Source organism: Tasmannia lanceolata, unplaced genomic scaffold (genome assembly GCF_043159265.1).
Source record: "Tasmannia lanceolata isolate RefF3 unplaced genomic scaffold, GAP_Taslan_0.1 ptg000013l, whole genome shotgun sequence".
In the NCBI taxonomy this organism is placed as follows: domain Eukaryota; kingdom Viridiplantae; phylum Streptophyta; class Magnoliopsida; order Canellales; family Winteraceae; genus Tasmannia; species Tasmannia lanceolata.
Genome location: NW_027518690.1, coordinates 8,564,091 through 8,586,072, shown reverse-complemented (window position 1 = coordinate 8,586,072; position 21,982 = coordinate 8,564,091). Strand labels below are relative to the sequence as shown.

Sequence of the window (21,982 nt, the reverse complement as noted above, 5' to 3'; positions counted from 1 at the left end):
ATACCATGTTAACTTACCAACTTCTCCAATAGCCTAAACTGTTGGAAAAAGGCGTTACTTATCTTTTATATTTTAACAGTCCCTATTCGAGGAAGACTGTCTATTTGTAGTCTTCTGAAGTCCCATAAAGTAGCTTCAGTTCAATTACTGTATTAGTAACAAAAATTGGAGTTCTGATTGTTTTAGTTTCTGATTTCTGTTTTTAGTTATTTTGTTAGGAAAGAGCAGTTAGAGCTAGAATAAGGGGGGTATAATCACAGTTAGCAAAACTCCGTTTTAAATGACATTATTTTTTTTTGGGAAAAAAGTTTTATTGGTTTGCTTTTTAATACTCCGAAGGCTTTTACAGTTGTTATTGTGGATAAGGAAGAGAAGAAGAAGAAGAAAAGGAAGTGAGGGAGAAGATGGAGTTTCCTTAAGGAACTCCCATAAATAATATGTTTATTAGACCTGGCAAGAAGTGACCTGGACCGCCCGTATTTTCCGGGTCCGGGCCACTCATTTGTGACCCGTTTGAAAACGACCCGCAGGTCCACCCGGCCCGTAAAAACTGGGCCGGTCCGGGTGGCCCCCATGGGTGCCTGTAGAGAAGTGAAACATTTTATTTTGGGCCTTTTTTTAAGTAGCTTTCATATTTTCATGCATTTTTCCGTAATTTTTTTATAGAGGTACCTTCTTTTGGTATTTTTTCTCTAGTTTTTCTAATTTGAAGCATTTTTTTCTTAATTTTTCTCCAAAACTTAGTATCTCTTACCCCATGATTATTATTGCTAGCCACCTTTGCAGAAATGTACTTCTCCCATCCTTTGCAGTTTGCACCACGTCAATGAATAAGACAAATTTGCTAAAAAGTCAACATAAATGGCTATCATCAGTCACATGATCACATGCACTTGCAAAGGATGGGTGGGAAGTAGCCTTTGATGAAGGTGGCTAGCAAATCCCTATAAAAACAACAAAAATCTAAAAAAAAAAAAAAAAAATTCATTAAAAGAAACGGGTGATCGGCGGGTCCACCCGGCCCGTACGGGTGGGGTCTAGGTCAACCAATTAGTGACCCGTAAATTTTCGGGTCATTTTTTACCCGGCCCGTTTGACCAGGACCCGTACGGGTCGGGTGAAACCGGGCCCGGCCCATCTGTTTGCCAGGTCTAATGTTTATATATAAGTGGTGTTTACATGAAAAGACCAAAATGCCCTCTAACAATCCCCCCCAAGCTGAAGTGTATATATTATAAATTCCCAGCTTGTTACAAATATTACTCAACTTTGCTTGCCCCAATGGTTTAGTAAACTGAGCGAGTAAACACAATGCATATCTCGTCCTTCTGAATCCTCTGACGAATGAAGTGGCAGCCCACTTCGATGTCTAGTGATGTGGAAGACTGGGTTATTAGCGATGTGGATTGCAGCTTTATTGTCATAATAGAATCGTGCTGGAGATGGAGATGAAATACCTATTTTCGATAAAAGAGAGCACAACCAAATCAACTCTCCACAAGTATGAGACATAGCTCGATACTCAGCCTCAGCGCTTGACCTAGACTCTAAATTTTATTTCTTGCTTCGCCACGAACTAAATTACCTGCAATAAATGTGCAATATCTAGATGCTTGTGGAGAGTTCTTACGGCTTATTGGACACTCAATGGCAGCGAACTAGCTGAGCACCAGAAGGTAATGAAACCAAGTCCTAAGTACGATTTTTATGGAGGGCATCGATCTCCATATGCATGGCTGCATGCCAACCTAGATGAGCAATAGCCTCTGCAATAGACCTCGGTAAACTAACAGTAGATAGTGAGGACACAAAAGCACGAAACACGCAGGTGAGGCGATCATATAAAACAAAATGAGAGATCAGATGAGCAGTACACCGTGAACGAGCCTGAGAAGCAATAGGGGACTCAAGAGAAATAGTAGGAAGAACAATACATGGGGCGGATCCTGTAGATTGAGGAGGTGGATCAGAGTCAGGTGGCAGAGATGTTGGAGCACCTTTATCAGTGGACACCACGTCGCGAGGGTGACGAGTATAAACCTTCACATGTGTGGACGGAGCATTGACGACAGGGCTAGGTAAGGTAGGAGGTACTCCAGACTCAATGAATATAGGGCTAGGTATGGGAAGAGGTACCCCAGAGTTAGGAATAGAGCCAATTGCAGTGGGCAAGAAATAAGGGGTATCCTCAAAGAAGGTAACTTCAACACAGACAAAGGCACGCCAAAGGGCAGGATTGTAACACTTGTACCTTTTCTAAGTGAGAGAGAAGCCAAGAAAGATGTACCGCTCAAAACATGGGTCAAGCTTATCCAACCCAGGAGACAATTGATCAACAAAGCACAGCAAAAAACATAGGGTGTAAAAGGAAATGGATCACTAGAAGGGTGAATGATGGAAAAAAGGAGAACGACCTCAACACGAAAGAGGGGAGACGGTTCCCAAGGACGCAAGCCGTAAGATCGGCATCAGTCCAAAAAGTCGTGGGAACCTTCATATGAAAAAGAAGAGTGCGAGCTGTGTTAAGTAAATTCCTCATCTTCCGCTCTGCCACCCCATTCTGCTGTGGGGTATATGCACAAGAAGACTGATGAAGGATACCATGAGAGTCAAGGAAGGCTCTCAAATAAGAAGCGTGAGGAAAAGTACTCATTGGCATTGTCAGTCCTCAAGCAACAAATAGAACAACTATATTGAGTACACAACTCATAGTAAAAGGTGCGAAAAGCAGAGAAGATCTCAATACGATCCTTCAACAAAAACAACGAAGTCGGCCGTGAATGATCATTTATGAATACGATAAAATATCTGTGACTGGGATAAGTAGGAGGTTCAACAAGGATCCAAATATCGGAGTGAACCAACTCAAAGGGACGGGAAGCTCTATGATCATGGCGAGGGGGGGGGGGGGGCACAATGATGTTTATCTAACTCACAGGACTCACAACGTACGGATGTAACAAGACCCGATAGAAGGTCAGAGCGGCGCAACATATCAACAAAGAGATGCCCTAAACGATAGTGCCACCGAAAGGCATCCACCGAAGCACGTAAAGCCACAGTGTGCATCAGCTGATCTAAATAATACGTGCCGTTCACGCCACGGCCAGAACCAATAGTCCTCCCAGTCGACAGATCTTGAAAAACACACAAAGGAGAAAACGAAACAGAAAAATGAAGATCCTTAGTCAACTGACTAACAGAAAGTAAGTTAATAGGAAAACGAGGAACATAAGACAGATGATAAAGAAAGGCGAGGAGAAAGAGAGGCGACATTGACTCTTGAGATAGGAGAGGCGGTCCCATCGGCTAAAGTGGCAGACGTAACAGACGAAGAAGGTCGAAGGGAAGAAAGAATCCCAGAGTCACCGGTCATATGATTGGAGGCACCTGAATCAATAAGCCGCGGCCTAGAGGAAAATACAAAGTAAGAGGCATGGCTGTCGGGTGGCGCGAAGGTGGCACTACCGGCACGTGGAATATGGGCAGTGGAGGAAGAAACATGGCCATCAGATGCCACAACAAAAGCTGCCCCTGCTATCTAAGGAGGGCGCAACTTAAGATGAAGATCATATAAAAAAGGCAATGGAGTTGCCATCCCGACCACAATGAGTACAATGACGAGAGCCACGACCACCGGAACAACAACCTCCCCATACTAGGACTACTGCTACAGCGATCACCACGTAAGCTATGAGCCCGGCTAGACTAAGCAGGAACACCTGTAGGAGTCGAACATGAGAAGAGAGCTATAACAAAGGCACCTCAGCAGGGAAACTACAACAAACTACCAACGAATAAGCACACCAAAGAGACGCACAACTAATAACGACGAAATACCACGAGGAGAAATCAACCGAACAACATGATATAAATCAGCCCGGCAATTCTTAATGGAGCATTTTCAAAGTGGAGCGACTTCACTTCACTCCCAGAAATCATCGCAAATTAATGCAAATTTCTGCTCTGTTAACAAGCGGAATGAGCTACGAACCAGGTAAACTACTTCTGTGTCAACAACCAAACACTACAAACCGCTACACGACGTCTACAAGGAGACTACTTCACTGTTATTACATCATTTGATTACTTGAGTTCTAATTCACTACTACTCTAGAAGTTAATTATGAGCAACCAATCTGACCCTAGCTGAATCTTTGAGTTGTTTGGGTATCGACTATACATTCCTCTGGCATTTCTGATTTGTCTAGATAAATCTTTGTGGCTTAGGGGAATGGTGGGACCCACTTTATTTTATTTCTTTTTATATGCATCCTCTAATATTCTGCAAAAGAAAGGAGGCAAGATTTCTACCAAGTCCGTGTGAGAAGCTACAGTGCAAGCTTGCTTATTCTCACGTACTAATGTACCATATAAGGAAAGGTAACATCTGTTTACATAGATTGCTATGAATGAAAGGTATACACTTTGACATTGTTTTTTCAAGTTTGCTCAGGAAAAACTTTCTCCAAGAAATTGATGAAACGCTTGGAGTAGAGCTTGGGCTCAACAGCAGATATTGCAAGGGGGTCGAACTGTAGCGATTTGTAAGCATGCTCGATTTTCTTCTTCATATTGTAGTCCTGTAATATATCAATAATACCGAGATAGAGAACAACATCATAGGCCTCAACTAGTTCGACCCCCATGGAATCAGCTTCATCGAGTACAACCTTTTGATTAGCTTGAGCCGGCATGTTTACACCGAGCTGCACTCGAAGCCTGGCAATCAGAAAGAACAGTTATTCCACGCTCAAATACAACCATTATTTCCGTAATCTATGCTTGAGAAATGAATGTTGAACATTTCGGAAGGGAGGCTTTAAGGTGTGATGTATTGCAAATTTCTAATCTTTGTTCTAAGTGATTTCTTTCTTGTTTTTAAGTCCTGAGACAATGCAATATTTTGCTTAATATCAATAAAATTTAAGGTGCCAGCTTGGGTTCAAGACAAATTTCGGGTTATTTGATTTTTTTTTGTTGTAAAAGACCCTTGGTGCGTACTTGTTTTGATTAAAAGATAGATATGGTGGTCAATTTAAGAAATCAGCTGAGTTTGGAAGTACGTGTTTTAAAAAGTTTTAACGGTTGTGGTATCGTGATGACTTTCTAATCCCACAATTTAACAAGGCATTTATTCTATAACGCAAGTAGGGAACAATAAAAATATATATCTACCTTCCAGTGCCAGGCAGAAGAAGATCAACTTCCTCATCACCTGCGGCTGATGCTCTCAATGTGCTACCTCTAACATGAGAACCTTGCATGGTGCTGACAAAGCCTGGCTCGTGGGTGACCAAGAGTAGACCCTTTGAAGGAATCATGATCTCACCTAGCAAAGATGCATCTAGTAAGGCCAAAAAATAAAGAAAATGCAATCAGCATAATTTTTTTTCAACTGCAGATTATTCAACCACCAAATCTGAAAAGTAGATAGAGAATGAACTTTTCAAAAGATAACCAGTTGAAAAAACAGATAAATAACGCAAACACACTTGAAGCCTGGAGGCTACAGTGTGTGCTGAGTGCGTGAAGAGTTATGTAAAAGAAATGAGTTCTTCAAAAATTATGTAAGGTTTTGATGTGTTTTTAACCCTCTCATTCACTTGGGTGGTTTAAAGGACATCAAATGCCCTCAACGACTACAAAACTATTATTAAAAAGGGGCAAAAAGGGAAATCCCCAAAATGCCAATAAAGAATATCCAAATTTTTTTTTGCAGAATTTCTGAAACTGATAAGAACCGACCAGAAGAAAATGAAATATGGGGTGGAATGTCTCGTTCTGCATTCTATTCCATTTCACATTCCGGAACAGAAAGCTCCCGATGAAATGGAATGGAATTCGTAACTATGCAAATGAGATTATCATCACACTCATATTGAAAAGAGATGCTTACCATCAGCTTCCATTGAACTTGTATGATTTTGCAGCATACCCTCCTTTTCTGCGAGGGCTTTCAAATGTTCGGGAGCTCTAAAATGTAATCCCAACAACAGGCTGTAATCAATTATGCATTGCGACTCTAGAAACATGCAATCCAGAGAGATTTGTCTGCACATAAAAAACTATAATGGTGATTAAGAAAAAGAAGCAAACCTAACATATGGAGGAGACGTATCTTTTCCAGTTAGTTTAGCTAATTAGGAACAAATTATTTTGCGCTTAACTGATGGAAAAAAAAAACAACATCAACACAGCTCCACATTCAAAAAACATGAGGAAAGCTTCTATAAAGATAGTTAAAACGACTATGGCATCAATATTGAGTTACTATCCTTCGAATTATGGGTTTTCGAGTCGTTACAGATTGTTACTGTCTAATACTTCAGATGACAATTATGGCATCAACATTGACTAGACCATTGGAGCTTGGGGACCTCCATTGACCTTTCCTATTTGCAGAGTTCATTCGGAGAATGGTCAGATCTACGGTGATGAGTACTAATGTGATCCACGGTGGAAGTTTATTAATCCATTCCGTTGAGCACGGTGATGAGTACTAATGTGATCCATTGTTGAGGCTAGTGATTTCATAATAGTCAGAAGCATAGGAATTGTAAATTGCAAGATGAGTCTTAGGATGTTGAGATGTTTTTCGAGCAACCTCTGGTACAAATTGATTCTCTCTGCTTGGTTGGCTGGTTTATGGCTGTACAATCTGGGTAGATTTGCTTTGACATTAGGTTCAATGGTGATAGCTTACTGCTTAGAAACATGGATAAGGAACTGAATATTCTCAAAGTTGTTTATCTACAATCAATGTTTTGTTGTGTAGCCTAAAAATATGATAGTTAAAAGGATAGGAAACATTATTTGTGAGATATGGGTCTTGATTGGATAATGAATTCTTGGCTGTTGTTCTATCTAATCTAGGATATACGCCCCACCCCCCACCCCTCTTCTATTGCATCGAAAATGACTGAAACATCTATATTCTAAAATATTGGTCAAAATACCCCTATTTAATAGAAAATGACCAAAGCGGCTCTTTCTAATGAAATGACGAAAACGCCCTTATCTCAAAAATGACCAAAATACTTCTATCTGAGAAAATTGGTGAAATACATCTTATTTCATGAGGTAAGGGTATTTTGTACTTTTTTTTAATGTTGGGGTACATTAACAATTTTCAATGCGATAAGCAAATTTTGGTCATTTTTTGAAGGCTACTGGTATTGGGCTATGTTTTTTTAATAATTGCACAAACTCAGCTAGTCTTTTCTTTTTTAATTGGCTTCTTAGAGCTTTTTGGGAACTGTAATAATCTTTGACTGCTGTTTAAATAATAAAAGACAAGATGAGTTAGAGCTACTATCAAAACATGTTAGTGCCAGTACCAATAGCCTTTATGATATATGTTTTGGATATTTTGGCTAGGGGTATTTTGGTCATTTTAAAGAGACGGGTAATTTGGCCATTTTCTATGAGACAAGGGCATTTTGGTCATTTCGATAGATAAACAAACTTAACATTTTATGAATTTTTCTTATTTTTTCTCATTTTTTACCATCGATATACAGATTTACCATTGTGGAGCCCACTAATGTAGAATATCCAGACCATTCATTTAGTGGTCCCCACCGAAGACAGGTTGAGCAGCAAATCTTTAGAACATGATTTTAGCCCTATGATCTATTTGGTGTAAAATGAACGGCTCTGAAAAATATAAAGAACTATTAAATAACTCAAACGACCCTAAATACCACTAAAAAATCGATCATGTAGTGGGGACCACTTATTTTGATGATCCAAACCATTCATTTGTGATCTTCACACTAGATAGCACGTGGCAGAAAAATCATCACGAAAAGATGATCCTAACAATAATATATTTGGTGGCATATAGACAGTTCAAAAAGGTTATACATTTAGCCTTTACAACATGTTGTCACTGGAACATTGGAAATGGAATATAAGCCCTAATTAAATATGTACATTAGAACAACAGAAATCACTTTAAGAGTATACCGCTGCAGATGAAATACTTCCCTCTGAAGTGGTTTACCCTGAAATGGCTTACCCTCTCTTACTAACATCCACTAGAAAAGACCATAAAGGAAATCAAAGATTGCAAGACTATGCTAAGGATTGACAAAGAAAATCCAAAAAATTGAGCATCCTTTGACTGTCGTGTTTTTATTTCTAAATTTTCTTCAAATCCCCAAATAATAATACTCCCTTTTGTTGTCAAGAACTCATAAATTCTCTCTTTTCGCGGCCAAAAAAAGAAAGAGATAATAAGTGTGTTTTACAAATAGCCATTTAGCAAAACCTCTTTCTAGTACCATTTCAGCCAATGCTAGGCTCTAAATGGCCCCACAAAGTCACCAAGCACCTGAACATAAGGCAAAGAAGAATGCGAGGCTTTACAGTGTTTTAAAACTTGGGATTGGAACCACTAGTATGTGATTCCTGCTAATAAAGGAAATGGAAGGTCAATCAGATGATACGTATGATTGGAACCTTTAGTATATTAATCGTAGTACTAAAGGGAATGGAAGCTTCAATCTGATTTGTCCACCTCTAAAAATAGTTCTAACACTAAACTTACGACTCTCAATGGTTTCACCTAAAGGATTTGCCAACCTTGGTAGTGATCTCCTTAAAACTAGAAAGTGGAAAATGGTTTCATTGGATGAAATAAAAGGAAAGGGCTGCAGTTTTTATGAATTATGGTGAGTTTTATTTGAATTTAAGACATCTATTTGGGGTTCAAAAAGTCTTAATTTTCAAAATTGACGTTTTAGAGTTTCTATGTAAATTGAGGAGGGTTAAGTTCAAGTAGGAAAATTGAATTAGATTGGTTTATAGTTAGAAACAGTTACGAATAAAAATATACTTTTAGAGGAGATTTTAGTTAGGAAATGGAATTAGAACTGGTTTATGGTTAGAAATAGTTAAGAATCAAAAGCTTACTTTTAGAGGATATTTTAGTTAGTATTTTTAAAATTATTGACAGTTTTTTTTCCTTGTGTTTTAGCACTGTTCTAGAAGTATTATAAAATTAGAAAGTGAATAGGAGTCTAGGGTGTTTGTGTGTTGAAGAGAACATTTTCCAAGCCAACTTAACCACCATGAGCCTACTTAGATTGTTCTTAAGAATTGGTCAATGAAGTCATCACTTGGCAAAATAGGGAGTTAAGCAGGAAACTTCATAAACAAATGTATAATCATGCTAAACAACAATGGTAAGGCTGCCGTCATCCATAGGAAAGCAAAAACTAATTGCAGATATACTGTTAAACATGGATGTCTCATTGGATTTATTTGGCAATTTCTGATATAAAATGTATAGCTTTATTCCCTTACAAATAGGGAGAATCAATATTAACAACGAATTCATCATTTCCCTTAGTAATAGGGCAAACGAACATTTTGGGCCTCCTTTATTGTTCAAATAATTGTTCATTCTCTTTCCATCAAACAAAGATAGATCTGACATCTCAATAACTAATGACCACGTGAGATACAAACTTTTTAGTTCGATAATTCTCGTAAAAAAAGGGGTGAGTATTCTTGATAAGTTGGAATCTGTAGTGATTTAAAATTTGGGCTTCACTTCAAAACTTTAACAAACTTTTGTTTCCATCATTTGAATAAATAAATCTGCTACTTGGTCATCGATCCCACACTGAAATTTGATATATGAAAGATAATAACAGTAATTTTGGAAACTTCAAAGTAAAATGCAACTTACTTAAAAAGGGAATCACGCCAGGATTTCTCCAAATGAAATACATATGACAGATCCAGATCTTTCAAGGTGGTGTTCTCATCAATTTGACACTTGTTTGTACATCTTCCTTGAGAAGATCCCTTCAAGTCATAACGCTGGTGGATACGCAGTTCTGTGCAGAACATATTTCCCATAACTACAAACCGGACCTGCAAAACAAAATTTTAAAGCAAACTGAATGCCAATCAGAGTAAAATACATGAGATTTAACATATGAGGGGCACATACCGTTCGTCCACTTTCTAGTGTTATTCGATGGACCCCAAAAAATTTTGTTATGAGGGTATTGTCGTAGGCACCAACATGATTGTAATAGTTAGGAAGCATTTTCAAAAGAACCTGCACAACCAAGTTATATAATCAATAAGTTTCCAATGAAATAAGGTGATCGATTCAAATTAAGTCTGAACTATTCCTTAACTTGTCTCACTGACTTAAAGAGCTTTAACTAGAATTTACGAAGAATTGATTAATTTATTCTACTGAGAATGTATTGCCTCAAATCTACAATATTAAAAAGGCAGATCATTCTATATTTTCATCTTTGAATAACAATTATGAGTTACAGACTTTTAGGGAACTACATGGACACTTTTGCCAGCCGAACAATCATATGAAAAACAACATATAGCTTTTCAGGAGAAAACAATAATTTCATTTAGGTGTTACTTGTTGAAGTTTATTTCCATTGATTTATCTTCCTGGTTACATTATTATAAGGGTAGATTTGTCGTTCATGTTGTCTTCACTTATGAGTTGCAATATGTAGTATTCTCAATGTTATCGAATAAAAAATAAGAGAAAACTTGTGAGGTATTCTCTCTCTCTCTCGCTTGCTCTCTCTCTCTCTCTCTCTCTCTCTCTCTCTCTCACACACACACACAAACGATTTCCTCAATCTATATAATTTATTGAAACCCTTAGATGTGTCATCTGGTTAATCGCACTACAGGATCTAGGTTTTTCCTTCTTTGTGTGTAGAAACCTAAGTGATTTTCAGCATTGTGTGTCTAACTATATCTGGGTGACCTTATTTCTCTTTTGTTAGGTCAAACCAAAGAAGAAAAGATATAGGATGATACCTATTGGTGATGGTGTGATAAGAAAAAATACAGAAGTTTTCCAATGATGGTGTCTAAAGACTCTTGTTGCCGATTAAATTCCAGATAAAGTATTGGTCTTCTTGTACTCTAAATCTAGAGTAAATACATTGATCCTTTGTTGTTAGTGTGGATTATACTTCATATGGGCATAGTCGAAGGTCCCTCCTTCCTATTCAAGTGTTTAGGATATCATCAGAATTCTTAAATAGTTTGATTTGGATTGCTACATTTTGGTGTGATAGTAACTCAGCATACCAAGTCTTATGGAGATGCCAGACTCCATATTGTCCTCCAAAAATGGCTAGGGAACATAGTGCCCCAACCTGAGGTGATAGTTTCTGGAACACCGTGTAACTTTACCACTTCCTTGAAGTATAGGCTAGCCACTTGGGAGGTATCAAAGGTCTTCCAACAAGAGATAAAATGAGCCATCTTGGAAAACCTATTTATACCAAAAATATAGTCAACGCCTTTTTGAGTCCGTTAAAGGCCCAAAATGAAGTCCATAGATATGTCTTGCCACAGTGCTTGAGGAATAATGGCATTTATGGTCTTGTATTCTGTTTTTGTTCTTTGTTGATTTGGCAAATTCGTCAACTTTCAGATACTACGTCGGCTGAAGAGGAGACTCCTAGCTAAGGATACAGAGAGGGGCTGGCTAGAATGAGAATTGAATGAAAAATGATATTGAAGGTAGGTCTAACGATTTTGTTAAGGTTCTAACGTGAGGAAAGGATCCCATAGGGGTTGAGCTCTCGAAGGAAACCCATGAATCTGCCGTTCCGGAATTAGGTCCCTCCTTAGCGATGGACCGGCTCCTGGCAACCTCTAGGCCACTACCTGGTGAACCATTGGGCCCCATTGGGAATTCAAAGTTCCTTGCTAGGAGGTCTGAGATGGAGCCGTTAGCCTTTCCAGAAAAAGGCTTGATGGGACCTGAACAGAGGCATGGAGATTTTTTGGGATTGTGGGTAAAGCCCAAGAAACCTACCCCTCACATCAGACAGAAGTTTGTTCCACACGTCAGGAAGAATTTCGTCAATCGCGCCCCTAGCAGTTTTTCAACCTTCCCAGTCGGGGGTTCAAGTTTCAAAGACCACTTAATGATGAATAAGATAAAGCTCTATCTTGGATTCCAAACCGGGTGTAGCGAAAAAATTTAGTAGATTGTTTAAACTCTTTAAGTTTTATTCCAGGCCTACTAGATTTGGCCCTATCTATAGCTAAGTCTATAGCTGGGGTTCCCAGGGTTGGAAAAAGGCTATGGCAATTAAAAATAACTGCATTTTTTTATTTTTGTATTTTTTGGTTGCTAGGGAGGCGTATTGTCAGACTCATAGCTCTCCTCCCTAGGAGTGGAGGTTCCAAGGCTCTATACTCGCTTTGCTTTCAAAGGCCCTCTCCATCTACTTTGTTGAACACAAGATTCTTAACAAAGTAGGAATGGCTTTCCTTGAGGAACCGGGAAGGCCAGGTTCCCTAAGCTCTCCCTCTCTATTTTGTTCTGAGACTTTACCGGGATCTTGGGAATCTGATTTTGTATTGAAAGGAGCCAAAAAACGTTTCCACATTAAGGCAATGGGTAGACGTATGGTGGAGAAAGGTTTGGCGATCAGCGACCCTTTGGAAGTCCTGATCTCGTTTTTTGGGGTTGTATATCTGCTAGAGACCCAGATTCAGCTTAGCATGGCTGAGTCTCTTCTGGCTTTGATGGCTTGTACAGATCACCAAACTAAATGACTATCTAAATGGTGATGACAAGTCTGTTCTGAGGAAAGCCTTACATGAGAAGCCCCTAAGTTTTGGCTCTTTCTGTTGGATTCGGTCGGATGGACGCCTTGGGGCAGTGCAATGGAGTTTTGGGGGAGTGATGAGGACTCGATAGGAGGATAGTGTATAGATGGGTGGTCCTCACTGTAGCGGATGAATTAGTAGATTTTCTCCTTAGTTTTAACTGGTCTAGGAGTATGCTCCTGGCCATCCTTAATTGATTCTATGTATTGCAAGTTGGGACCGCTGGTCCCAGTGTAATTTCCATAGTATTAATAAAATTGTCAATTTTCAAAAAAAAAAAAAAGTGAGGAAAGGATCTAGTTGTCCGTCACCTACCCCTCAGGTGGTAGAGGGGAAGAGGAAGGCACTAAAAAGTTGCCTGATAAGATAAGTGTCGGGCTACTAATTGGATCTCATAATTGGTTGAATGGGCATCCCACATATGAATGCCCCATGGTTTTAAATTTCCCTGAGACGACATAATGCTTCGGTTTTCATCCCACCGAAGTCTACATGAATTCCTTCCATGTCATTATTGTTCGATGCAACCTAGTTACCATGAAGAAGGAGAAGAAGAAGAAGAAAAAGGAGGAGACGAATGAGTGAGAAGATGAGAGAGCATAGAGAGCTCTCACATAATATGAGACCTCAACCGGGTCAACTCTCCACACGTATGCCATAGCTCGATATTCTGCCTTTGCACTAGACCAATATCTTGTTTCTTACTACGCTGAGACGCTAAATTTCCACCCACAAAGGTGCAGTAACCCGTAGTTGATCTCCTATCTGTTGCAGATCCTGCCCAATCTACATCTGTAAATCCTTCTATCCTCAAGTGGTATGCCGCCTGAAGAACAAGCCTTTTCCAGGAGCATTTTTCAAGTACTTCACCATCTGCAAGGCTGCTCCTCGGTTCGAAGAACAAGGAGAACTCATAAACTGACTAACTACTCCCACTGCATATGATATGTCGAGACGAGTCAGAATCAAGTAAATCAATTTACCAACAAGCCTCCTATCCCTGGGATTGAGCCTCTAGCTCAATGGTAAAGGCTTTGCTTTCCAACCTAGAGGTTGGAGGTCCAATCCTAGCTTACCTACGAAAAAAAGCCTCCTATACCTACCAGGGTCCTCCAACAACTAACTTGATCTAGATAAAGATTCATGTTGGGATCCATAGGAACCTCGGCTGACTTTGTTCCTAACGAGCCCATCTCCACTAATATATCCAGAACATATTTCCTCTGTGACAAGGAAAGGCCACCTCGGAAATATGCCTCCTTTATACCCAGAAAGTACCAAAGATGTTCTTAGTCCTTGGTAAAAAACTCCGTCTGAAGGAACGTCTTAAATCACTAAATACATGTCTCATCATCCCCAGTAATCACAATGTCATCCACATGCACAATCAACATGATATAGCCATCATCAGAATAGGCGCTGAATTTTGAGTAGGGGTGCAACTCAAGTCAGGTTGGGTCGGGTTGAGGCCAACCCTAATCCAACCCGAGATATCATTCCCTCAACCCTAACCCGACCCAACCCGAGCCTCGGGTTGAGGATGGTCAACCCTAACCCAACCTGCCTCCAAATCCGGTCGGGTTGAGTAGGGTTGGGTTCGGGTTCATCTAGGGCCAAACAGAAAAATACAAGAAAAACATAATCCTGAGAAAATCATGATAAATTAGAGGACGGAGGTCGGGTTCCGGTTGGGTTGCCAAGACCTCAAACCTAACCCAACTCGAATTTAAATCGGGTTGGCTTTTCCCAACCCTAACCCAACCCAACCAGAGAAAATGCCAACCCAACCCAACCCAAAATCATGTTGAACTTGTCGAGTTCGGGTTGAGCCCGAGCCAAGTCGCACCCCTAATATTGAGTGGCCGACTGCACACTTTCTCATACCAAACCGCCTAGTGGTCGCGCTGAATCTACCAAACCAGGCTCGTGGAAACCGCTTCAGCCCATATAACCCTTACGAAGACGACATACAGAACCAATCTCCCCCCAAGCAAAAAAAACTAGGAGGTTACTCCATATACACCTCTTCATAGAGGTCTCCATGTGAGAGGCATTTTTCAAGTCCAACTGATAGAGAGGCCAACCATGGTTAACGGCCAAGGAGATAAACACACGAACTCAAGGTATCTTAAGCCACTGGCGAAAAAGTCCCTGTATGGTACACACATGTCTGAGTATAGCCCTTATCGACCAAACAAGCTTTCAAACGATCAACTGTACCATCTAGCAAATACTTCACAGAAAACACCCAACGACAACCAACAGCTTGGGCACCCTTAGGAAGTGGAACTAGCTCCCATGTAAGGTTCGAATAAAGTGCCTTCATCTCAGCCTCTATGGCAGAACGCCAATCTGGATGAGCTAATGCCTCTACAACATAATTAGGAAGGGCAGTAGATGACAAAGAGGAAAGAAAACTCATGCAGGATGGAGAAACACGACCATAAGATAGAAAATGAGAAATAGGGAGAGCAGAGGAACGAGAACGAGTCTGAGAAGCAATAGGGGACTCAATAGAAGCAGAGGGAAGCTCAGTACCTGAGGCGGCTCTGCCAAACTGAGGAGGTGGATCGGTGTGAGGTGGCGTCGAAGTAGAAGAGGTCTGATCAGTGAACACAATCTGGCAAGGACCACAAGAATAAACCTGCAACGGAGAATGCGACGCAGGCACAACATAAACAGGTATAGGGAGAGGCAAACCAGATGTAGGAAAAGGATCAGTGTCACAGTCAGAAAAATATGAGGTGTCCTCAAAAGAAGGTGACGTCAGTATAGACAAAGGATCGTTGAAGGGTAGGATTGTAATACTTATACCCTTTCTGTGTGCGAGAGTAGCCAAGAAAGACTCATTTTTCTGAACGGGCATCCAACTTACCCAAGCCAAGAGCCAACTTATGAACAAAGCAAACACACCCAAAGACTCGTGGAGGTAATGGAAAGGGCTCACCCGAAGGGTGAAGGACAAAAAATGGAGAACGGTCACCCAAAACGGAGGAGGGAATATAGTTGACAAGGAAACACACTATAAGAACTGCTCACCCCAATAGAGCTTGGAAACCTTTATATGAAATAGAAGGGTGCGAACCATATCCAGTAAATACCTCAAATTCTGCTCAACGACCCCATTCTACTGAGAATTATATGCACACGAGGACTGATGAACAATACCTCGTGACTTTAGTTATGATCGAAATTCAAAAGTAGAAGGAAAGTATTCTCCTGCATTGCCAGTGCACAAACATTCAATAGAGCAATTATATTGGTTAGAAATCACACGATAAATGATGCTAAAAATAGAGAACAATACGATTCTTTATTAAAAATAACCATGTCATATGTGAAAAATCATCAACAACGATAACAAAATACTTCAATCCAAATGAAGAAGAAGCTCTACAAGGACCCTAGACATCAGAATGTAGCAACTAAATGGGTCATGCAACCCGACTAACGAGACGCTATGGGAAAGACACAAGATGGTTCTTCCCTAACTCACAAGGCTCACAATGAAACGAAGTAATAGGACACAAAAAAAGGCTAGAGCGGCGCAATTTATCGACAAAAGGATGTCCCAACCATTAGTTCCACTGGAAGGTGTCAACAAAACTATGCAAAGCAGCAGAGGTCCTCGGTTGATCTAGGTAATAAAGACCGTTCACCTCACGACAAACTAATCATCTTCCCAGTCTTCAGATCCTGAAAAACACGCGAAGAAAGGGAAAAACACGGAACAATTCAGAGTCTTTGTTAACTGACTAACAGAAAGTAAATTAAAAGAAAATGTAGGGACACATAAGACAGAGGATAATGAAAGTCCAGAGGGAAGAAAGGTGACCCCAACTCCTGAGACATGAGAGGTAGTAGAGAAGCAGGATTCGTACCTGGAGTTGGGGATTCGTGAATCCCCGAATCGCGAATCCGAATCGTGATTCGATTCGAATCCCCGATTCTGGGAACCCCGATTCCCCATTTATGAAAACCCCGATTCCCACTTTATAGGAACCCCGATTCCCAGGCGATTCCCTGCGAATCCCCAGCGAATCCCAACTCCCCACGACTCTCGGCGAATCCCCGTCAACTCTCTGGCAAAACCATGATTCCCGCTTCCCACCATCCCAGGAGCCTTCGATTCCCATTTTTGAATCCCGCTTTCGATTCCCGCCTTTGCAACCTTGAGAGGTAGTCCCATCAACTAAAGTAACAGAAGGAATGGGTAAAGAAGAAGATAGGAAGCAAGAAATAATACTAGAATTACCAGTCATATGATTGGAGGCACTTGAATCAATGAGCTATGACCTAGAGGTAGAGCAGGAGGGGTGGCTACCTTGCTGAGCTAAAGTGGCAGTAAACTGCTTCCCTTTGTCCTTATACTGTAAGAACTCTTCATAGTTAGCCTTCGAAACTACAAAGGGATCGGCAAGCTTAGTAGAGTCATTGGAGGGAGGAACAGTGCCATCAAAAGCTGCAATAGAAGCCCGGACTGTAGTCTGAGAGGGGCATAACTCAAAATGAAGATCATAAAAGTAATCGACAATGTAGCCCTAAAGAGAAGAATGAGTACATAAACGTGTGGAACGGCCACCAAAACCACGGCCTCCCCCTGAATCCTGACCAATGCCACGACCACGGCGCCCATGACCTCGGTCACCATGACCACCACAACCATAACTAGACTGCACAACAACCACTCAACAGATGAGCCAACTGGCACCTCAACTCGCATAGAGCGTTGGACATGAGAGAAAACATCATCAAGAGAGGGAAGAGAGCCAAGTCCCACAATCTGCTGTCAAATAGGGAGGAACTCGGGCCCTAAAGAATTCGGGAACTGCACCTCTCCAATCCTTCTGGCACTTGGCTAAAAAGTAGCATCAGTAGTGAAGGGCATGTACCTAAGAAGCATAGGTACTCTCCGGAGGCCCACGCACCCGTATCGGGTGCGGGTGCTCTTGGGTACTCTTTGGGTGTGTACCGGGTACGCAACCAAACAACAAACAAAACGAAAATCCAGTTTGGGGTACGTATCGGGTGTGCTTTGGGGCGCACTCGGTTCGAATTAAATCCAAAATTACAGATTCACAATAGAGGGGCTATCCCAATTAACAAAAGGGGGGGGGGTGAATATATCAAAAAAAAAAAAAAAAAATATATATATATATATATATATATATATATATATATATAGAGAGAGAGAGAGAGAGAGAGTTTTGGTGTGCTCGAGCGCCCAAAACTCATGTGGGCACCCTTTGTTAGGATGATCCACAGCATTCATCTAAAAGGCCTTTACATAGATGGGGTGTGTACCAAAAATCAGCTCCATAGGATCATCCTAACCCATCCATTTGTGGAGGTTAAAATGGACAGACACTGTTTGTCCACAAATCTGCCCATTTTTGCCCTCCACTTTTGGAGGGGTTAGGATGATTCAATGGACCTGATTTTTGGTACACACCCTATCTATGATGGGGCCTTGCAAATGAATGGTTTGGCACAAAAAATGTGGGACCCATGTGATTGGGCACTCGAGTGCCAAATCACATGGGTCCCACATTGTTTTTGGTCATCTAAACCATTCATTTGCAAGGCCCCATCATAGATAGGGTGTGTACCAAAAATCAGCACCATTGAATAATCCTAACCCCTCCAAAACTGGAGGGCAAAATGGGCAGATTTGTGGACAAACAGTGTCTGTCCATTTTGACCTCCACAAATGGATGGGTTAGGATGATCCTATGGAGCTGATTTTTGGTATGCACCCTATCTATGATGGGGCCTTGCAAATGAATGGTTTAGATGACCAAAAAAAATGTGGGACCCATGTGATTTGGCACTGGAGCGTACCTAAGGTTAGGTACACTCGAGCGTACAATCCTTTTCCTCATATATATATATATGGGGAAACATTTTTTGTGCGATACCTCAAATAAGTTGTCCGAGCAAGAGCTCAAAACATCATGTGGGCACACATTGTTTGGATGATCCAAAGCATTCATTTGATAGGCCCTTACATAGATAGGGTGTGCCCAAAAAATTAGCTCCATAGGATCATCCTAACCCTTCGATTTTTGGAGGTTAAAAATGAACAGATTTGTGGAGGTTTATACCCATCCACTTTAACTTCCACAAATCGAAAGGGTTAGGATAATCCTGTGGAGCGAATTTTTTGTGCACACTCTATCTATCTTTGGACTATCCAAATGAATGCTTTGGATCATCCAAATAATGTGGGCCCACATGATTTTCTGAGCTCTTGCTCAGAAAACGTTTCCCCTATATATATATATATATATATATATATATATATATATATATATATATATATATATATATATATATATATATATATATCCCGTAATTAAAAACCTAACAACTTAGAAGTAATATTAGATTTTGGTGATGTTATTACTATTTGATTGTTCTCCTATTAAATTGTTTGAATTCTTTAACAAAATATTTTATTTTTTATTTTTATAAATATATAATGAAGGGGAGATGATATTTTCACCCCCTGCATTAAGCATGCGCTCCCCTTATAAAGTGATTTGATGTCAAAAAACGTTAAAGTTGCACACTATTCACGTCAAATCACCTTATAAGGGAGCGCATGCGGACGGGGAAGGGGGGGGGGGGGGAAATCATCTCCCATAATAAAATATAAAAATATATTATATTCAGCGTATCCCCAACATACATGTATTCTGTTTTTTTTTTTTAAATCATGTACCCATGTACCGTATCGTGTCGTACCCACACCCCGTACCCGTATCCGTGCTTCATTGGCATGTACATATCGAGCTGCTCACATAAGGTCACAAATTGGGAGTAGTGCTCGAAAACCAACTTATCACCACGTCGCAGATGGAGGAACTCCGAGTAAACATCACAGATCATTGTGAGTGTTCACCCCATAATAGAGTATCTTTGCACGTTTTCAAACAGCCTTGAAAGAATGAAGATACATCATCGGACTAGCAACCTTTGGTTCCATATTGCTCCACAAGAGGGTCTGATTAAGCGCATCCTCTTGGCGCCACTTGCTATACCATTTATCATCAATCGGAGGAGCGCCATTTTCACGATATTCAACTTTGCCACGGGCCAGAAGGAATGTCTCAACCGCTTTACGCCACAGTGACAGTTAGAACGATCTAATTCTATGGATGTCATTTAGACCATAGGGAGCTCCATCGAAGGAGAACTAGAAGATGTAGCAGATGTAGTAGGTGTAGCCATAAACGCATGAATAACAGAGAGGAGAGGATATCAAACAACAACGACGAAGAGGATCACCAGGGAGAAACAGTCAGCCCAACACAAGATCACATGGCCCCGGGACAAAAACAATTGCGAGCATACAGGCAACCAACAACCGACCAAAAACAAGGGTTTGGACACATCCACAGTTCAGCTAAAATCTTTTCCTTTTCTTGTGCATTGACTGCTGCCAGTGCCTGCTGTCTGCTGCCAGTGCCTACTGTCTACTACTGTTGCTTTGACTGTTGCTTGATGTTTGCTACATTGATTGTTCACTGTTGTGTTGATTATTGTTGCACAACCTCCTTCTGATAATTACACTACTCACTTTATTGAGAGGTTTTCAAGTTCAACTGGTTGTTAGGAATTCTTACAAGCATCATTTAAACAAAGCCCATCATTTCCAAAAAAAAAGTAATAGTACCTTTTTCCTTTCATACCACTATATTATAAAAAAACTACAGAAAGGTGCAAATATCGGCATGATGGCTCTTTAGCAAATTAAGGAAAATAATTTTAAATAAACGATGAGCAAGGGCTTGATAATTTCAGAATTGTTTTGAATTTTGACCATGATATTCCAAAATAGGTTACAAGTATAAATAATTATTTTGAAAACTTTACAATGCCCAAGTCCATTAGCTGTTTCAAATCTTTCTTCGATTTTCATTGTATGTGCATATGTGGCTGTGTCCTTGTTTCCATCCGTTTCCCCGATTCTAAATTTTCGGAGGTTGCGTGTTCGACACTGTGTGTCCGTGTCAACACACAACACTCATGTCTACGTCCAAAAATCATAACGCATCGCAAACCCTAATGGCAGAGTTGGCATGGCTTATGCAGGTTCACGTGGTGGTGATGATGCAATCAATGCAGAGGTGAATGCCAATTGGTTTGGTTTCAAATGTTTAGTGACTACTGGTTGCTTTACAAAATGGGTGGTGGGTGATCCCTTAATTATTATTAACCGGCTTAAGAGGAAATTGCGGCCTCCTGGAGATTATCATTGTTTTTTTGGGAGATGGAGGTGTTGTGCTCAAATTTTGCTGATTATTCCTTCTCCAACCTTGATAGAGAAGGAAATTTAAAAGTCAAATAGATTAAACCTTGGGGTCCTAGGTGATGTAGTTTGTCTGGCACAAACTGCCATAATTGTAATTTTGATATCCTATGTTCGCTTTTCTTTTTGTTTTTGGTTTTCGTTTTATGGCGTTATTGCCTTCATCATATTTAATGAATCACTTGTTCCAAAAAAACAGTTGACCCAACTTTAGCTGAATTATGAATTTTTTGTATACCTGCTCTCGAAAAGTATTAGCAAATTAAGTGATTGCGAACTCAAAACAGAATGCAACGGACAAGAAAATTACTGCAGTAAGGAATAGATGTTGGATGCACAAAACATTGGTAAAACTTAATCCAAAAAAGAAGCTTTTAAATCTAGCCAAACCTTCAATTCAGATTTCCTTAAAGTCTTTATCACAAATCTTTCATCTTTTGAAAGATAGAATATGCTGCCACTTTTCCCTGGGGAAGAGAGCTCTCTCAAACCTTCACCACCACATATGGACATCATGTAATCTGCAGCATCGATCTTAAACATCTCTCTCAGGTTCCTGAAAAAGTATGTTTTCATGCACACGTTCCGTAAAATTCTTCAAAACATATAAGTAGCATCCTTAAAATAATAAACTCAAATTGCATATAATTGAAATTTTCTTTTTTTCTGCATAAATTAAACTCACCAAATTGTGTACCAGATCAAATGTTTGAAAACTATCAATAAGAGGGGCCTGCACAATGGAGGCCCCTCTCCTTATTCCAAGGTGTAGGGCACTTCCATAGGTGGAAGCTTTTGACGGACAACAGCAACACAGCGTCTCGACATGAAACCATCTGACGAACAAATACACATGTTTACATGTATAGATGGGGCAAAGAGATAGGTAACGTCATTTGCTGTGAGATGGAGTTATACATTTGGTATGCATTTCTGAGATTGGTCACAGTAAGTCGAGTTTTCCCTAGTTGTGTAGTAGAGATTTTGGGGGATGGTCAAGTTCTTGTGGTATTAACGAGCACACTTGTTAGA

At 40.3% G+C, this 21,982-nt stretch overlaps 1 protein-coding gene across 3 annotated transcripts in view; it reads right to left on the bottom strand.

The window, feature by feature from the left end:
• Positions 1-4,326: 4,326 nt before the first annotated feature.
• LOC143889692 (phosphatidylinositol 4-phosphate 5-kinase 1-like) overlaps positions 4,327-21,982 on the bottom strand; it is a 33,873-nt gene continuing 16,217 nt past the window's right edge. For 2 of the 3 annotated variants that reach the window (XM_077393991.1, XM_077393993.1), the window contains exons 5-10: positions 21,341-21,506; positions 9,968-10,078; positions 9,701-9,888; positions 5,900-6,054; positions 5,179-5,347; positions 4,327-4,722 (exon numbers count right to left, since the gene is read on the bottom strand). In XM_077393991.1, coding sequence (XP_077250106.1) covers positions 4,443-4,722; positions 5,179-5,347; positions 5,900-6,054; positions 9,701-9,888; positions 9,968-10,078; positions 21,341-21,506 — 1,069 coding nt within the window. In that variant the 3' untranslated portion in view covers positions 4,327-4,442. The remainder of the gene's footprint in view (positions 4,723-5,178; positions 5,348-5,899; positions 6,055-9,700; positions 9,889-9,967; positions 10,079-21,340; positions 21,507-21,982) is intronic. The other variant, XM_077393992.1, reaches the window with a different exon arrangement.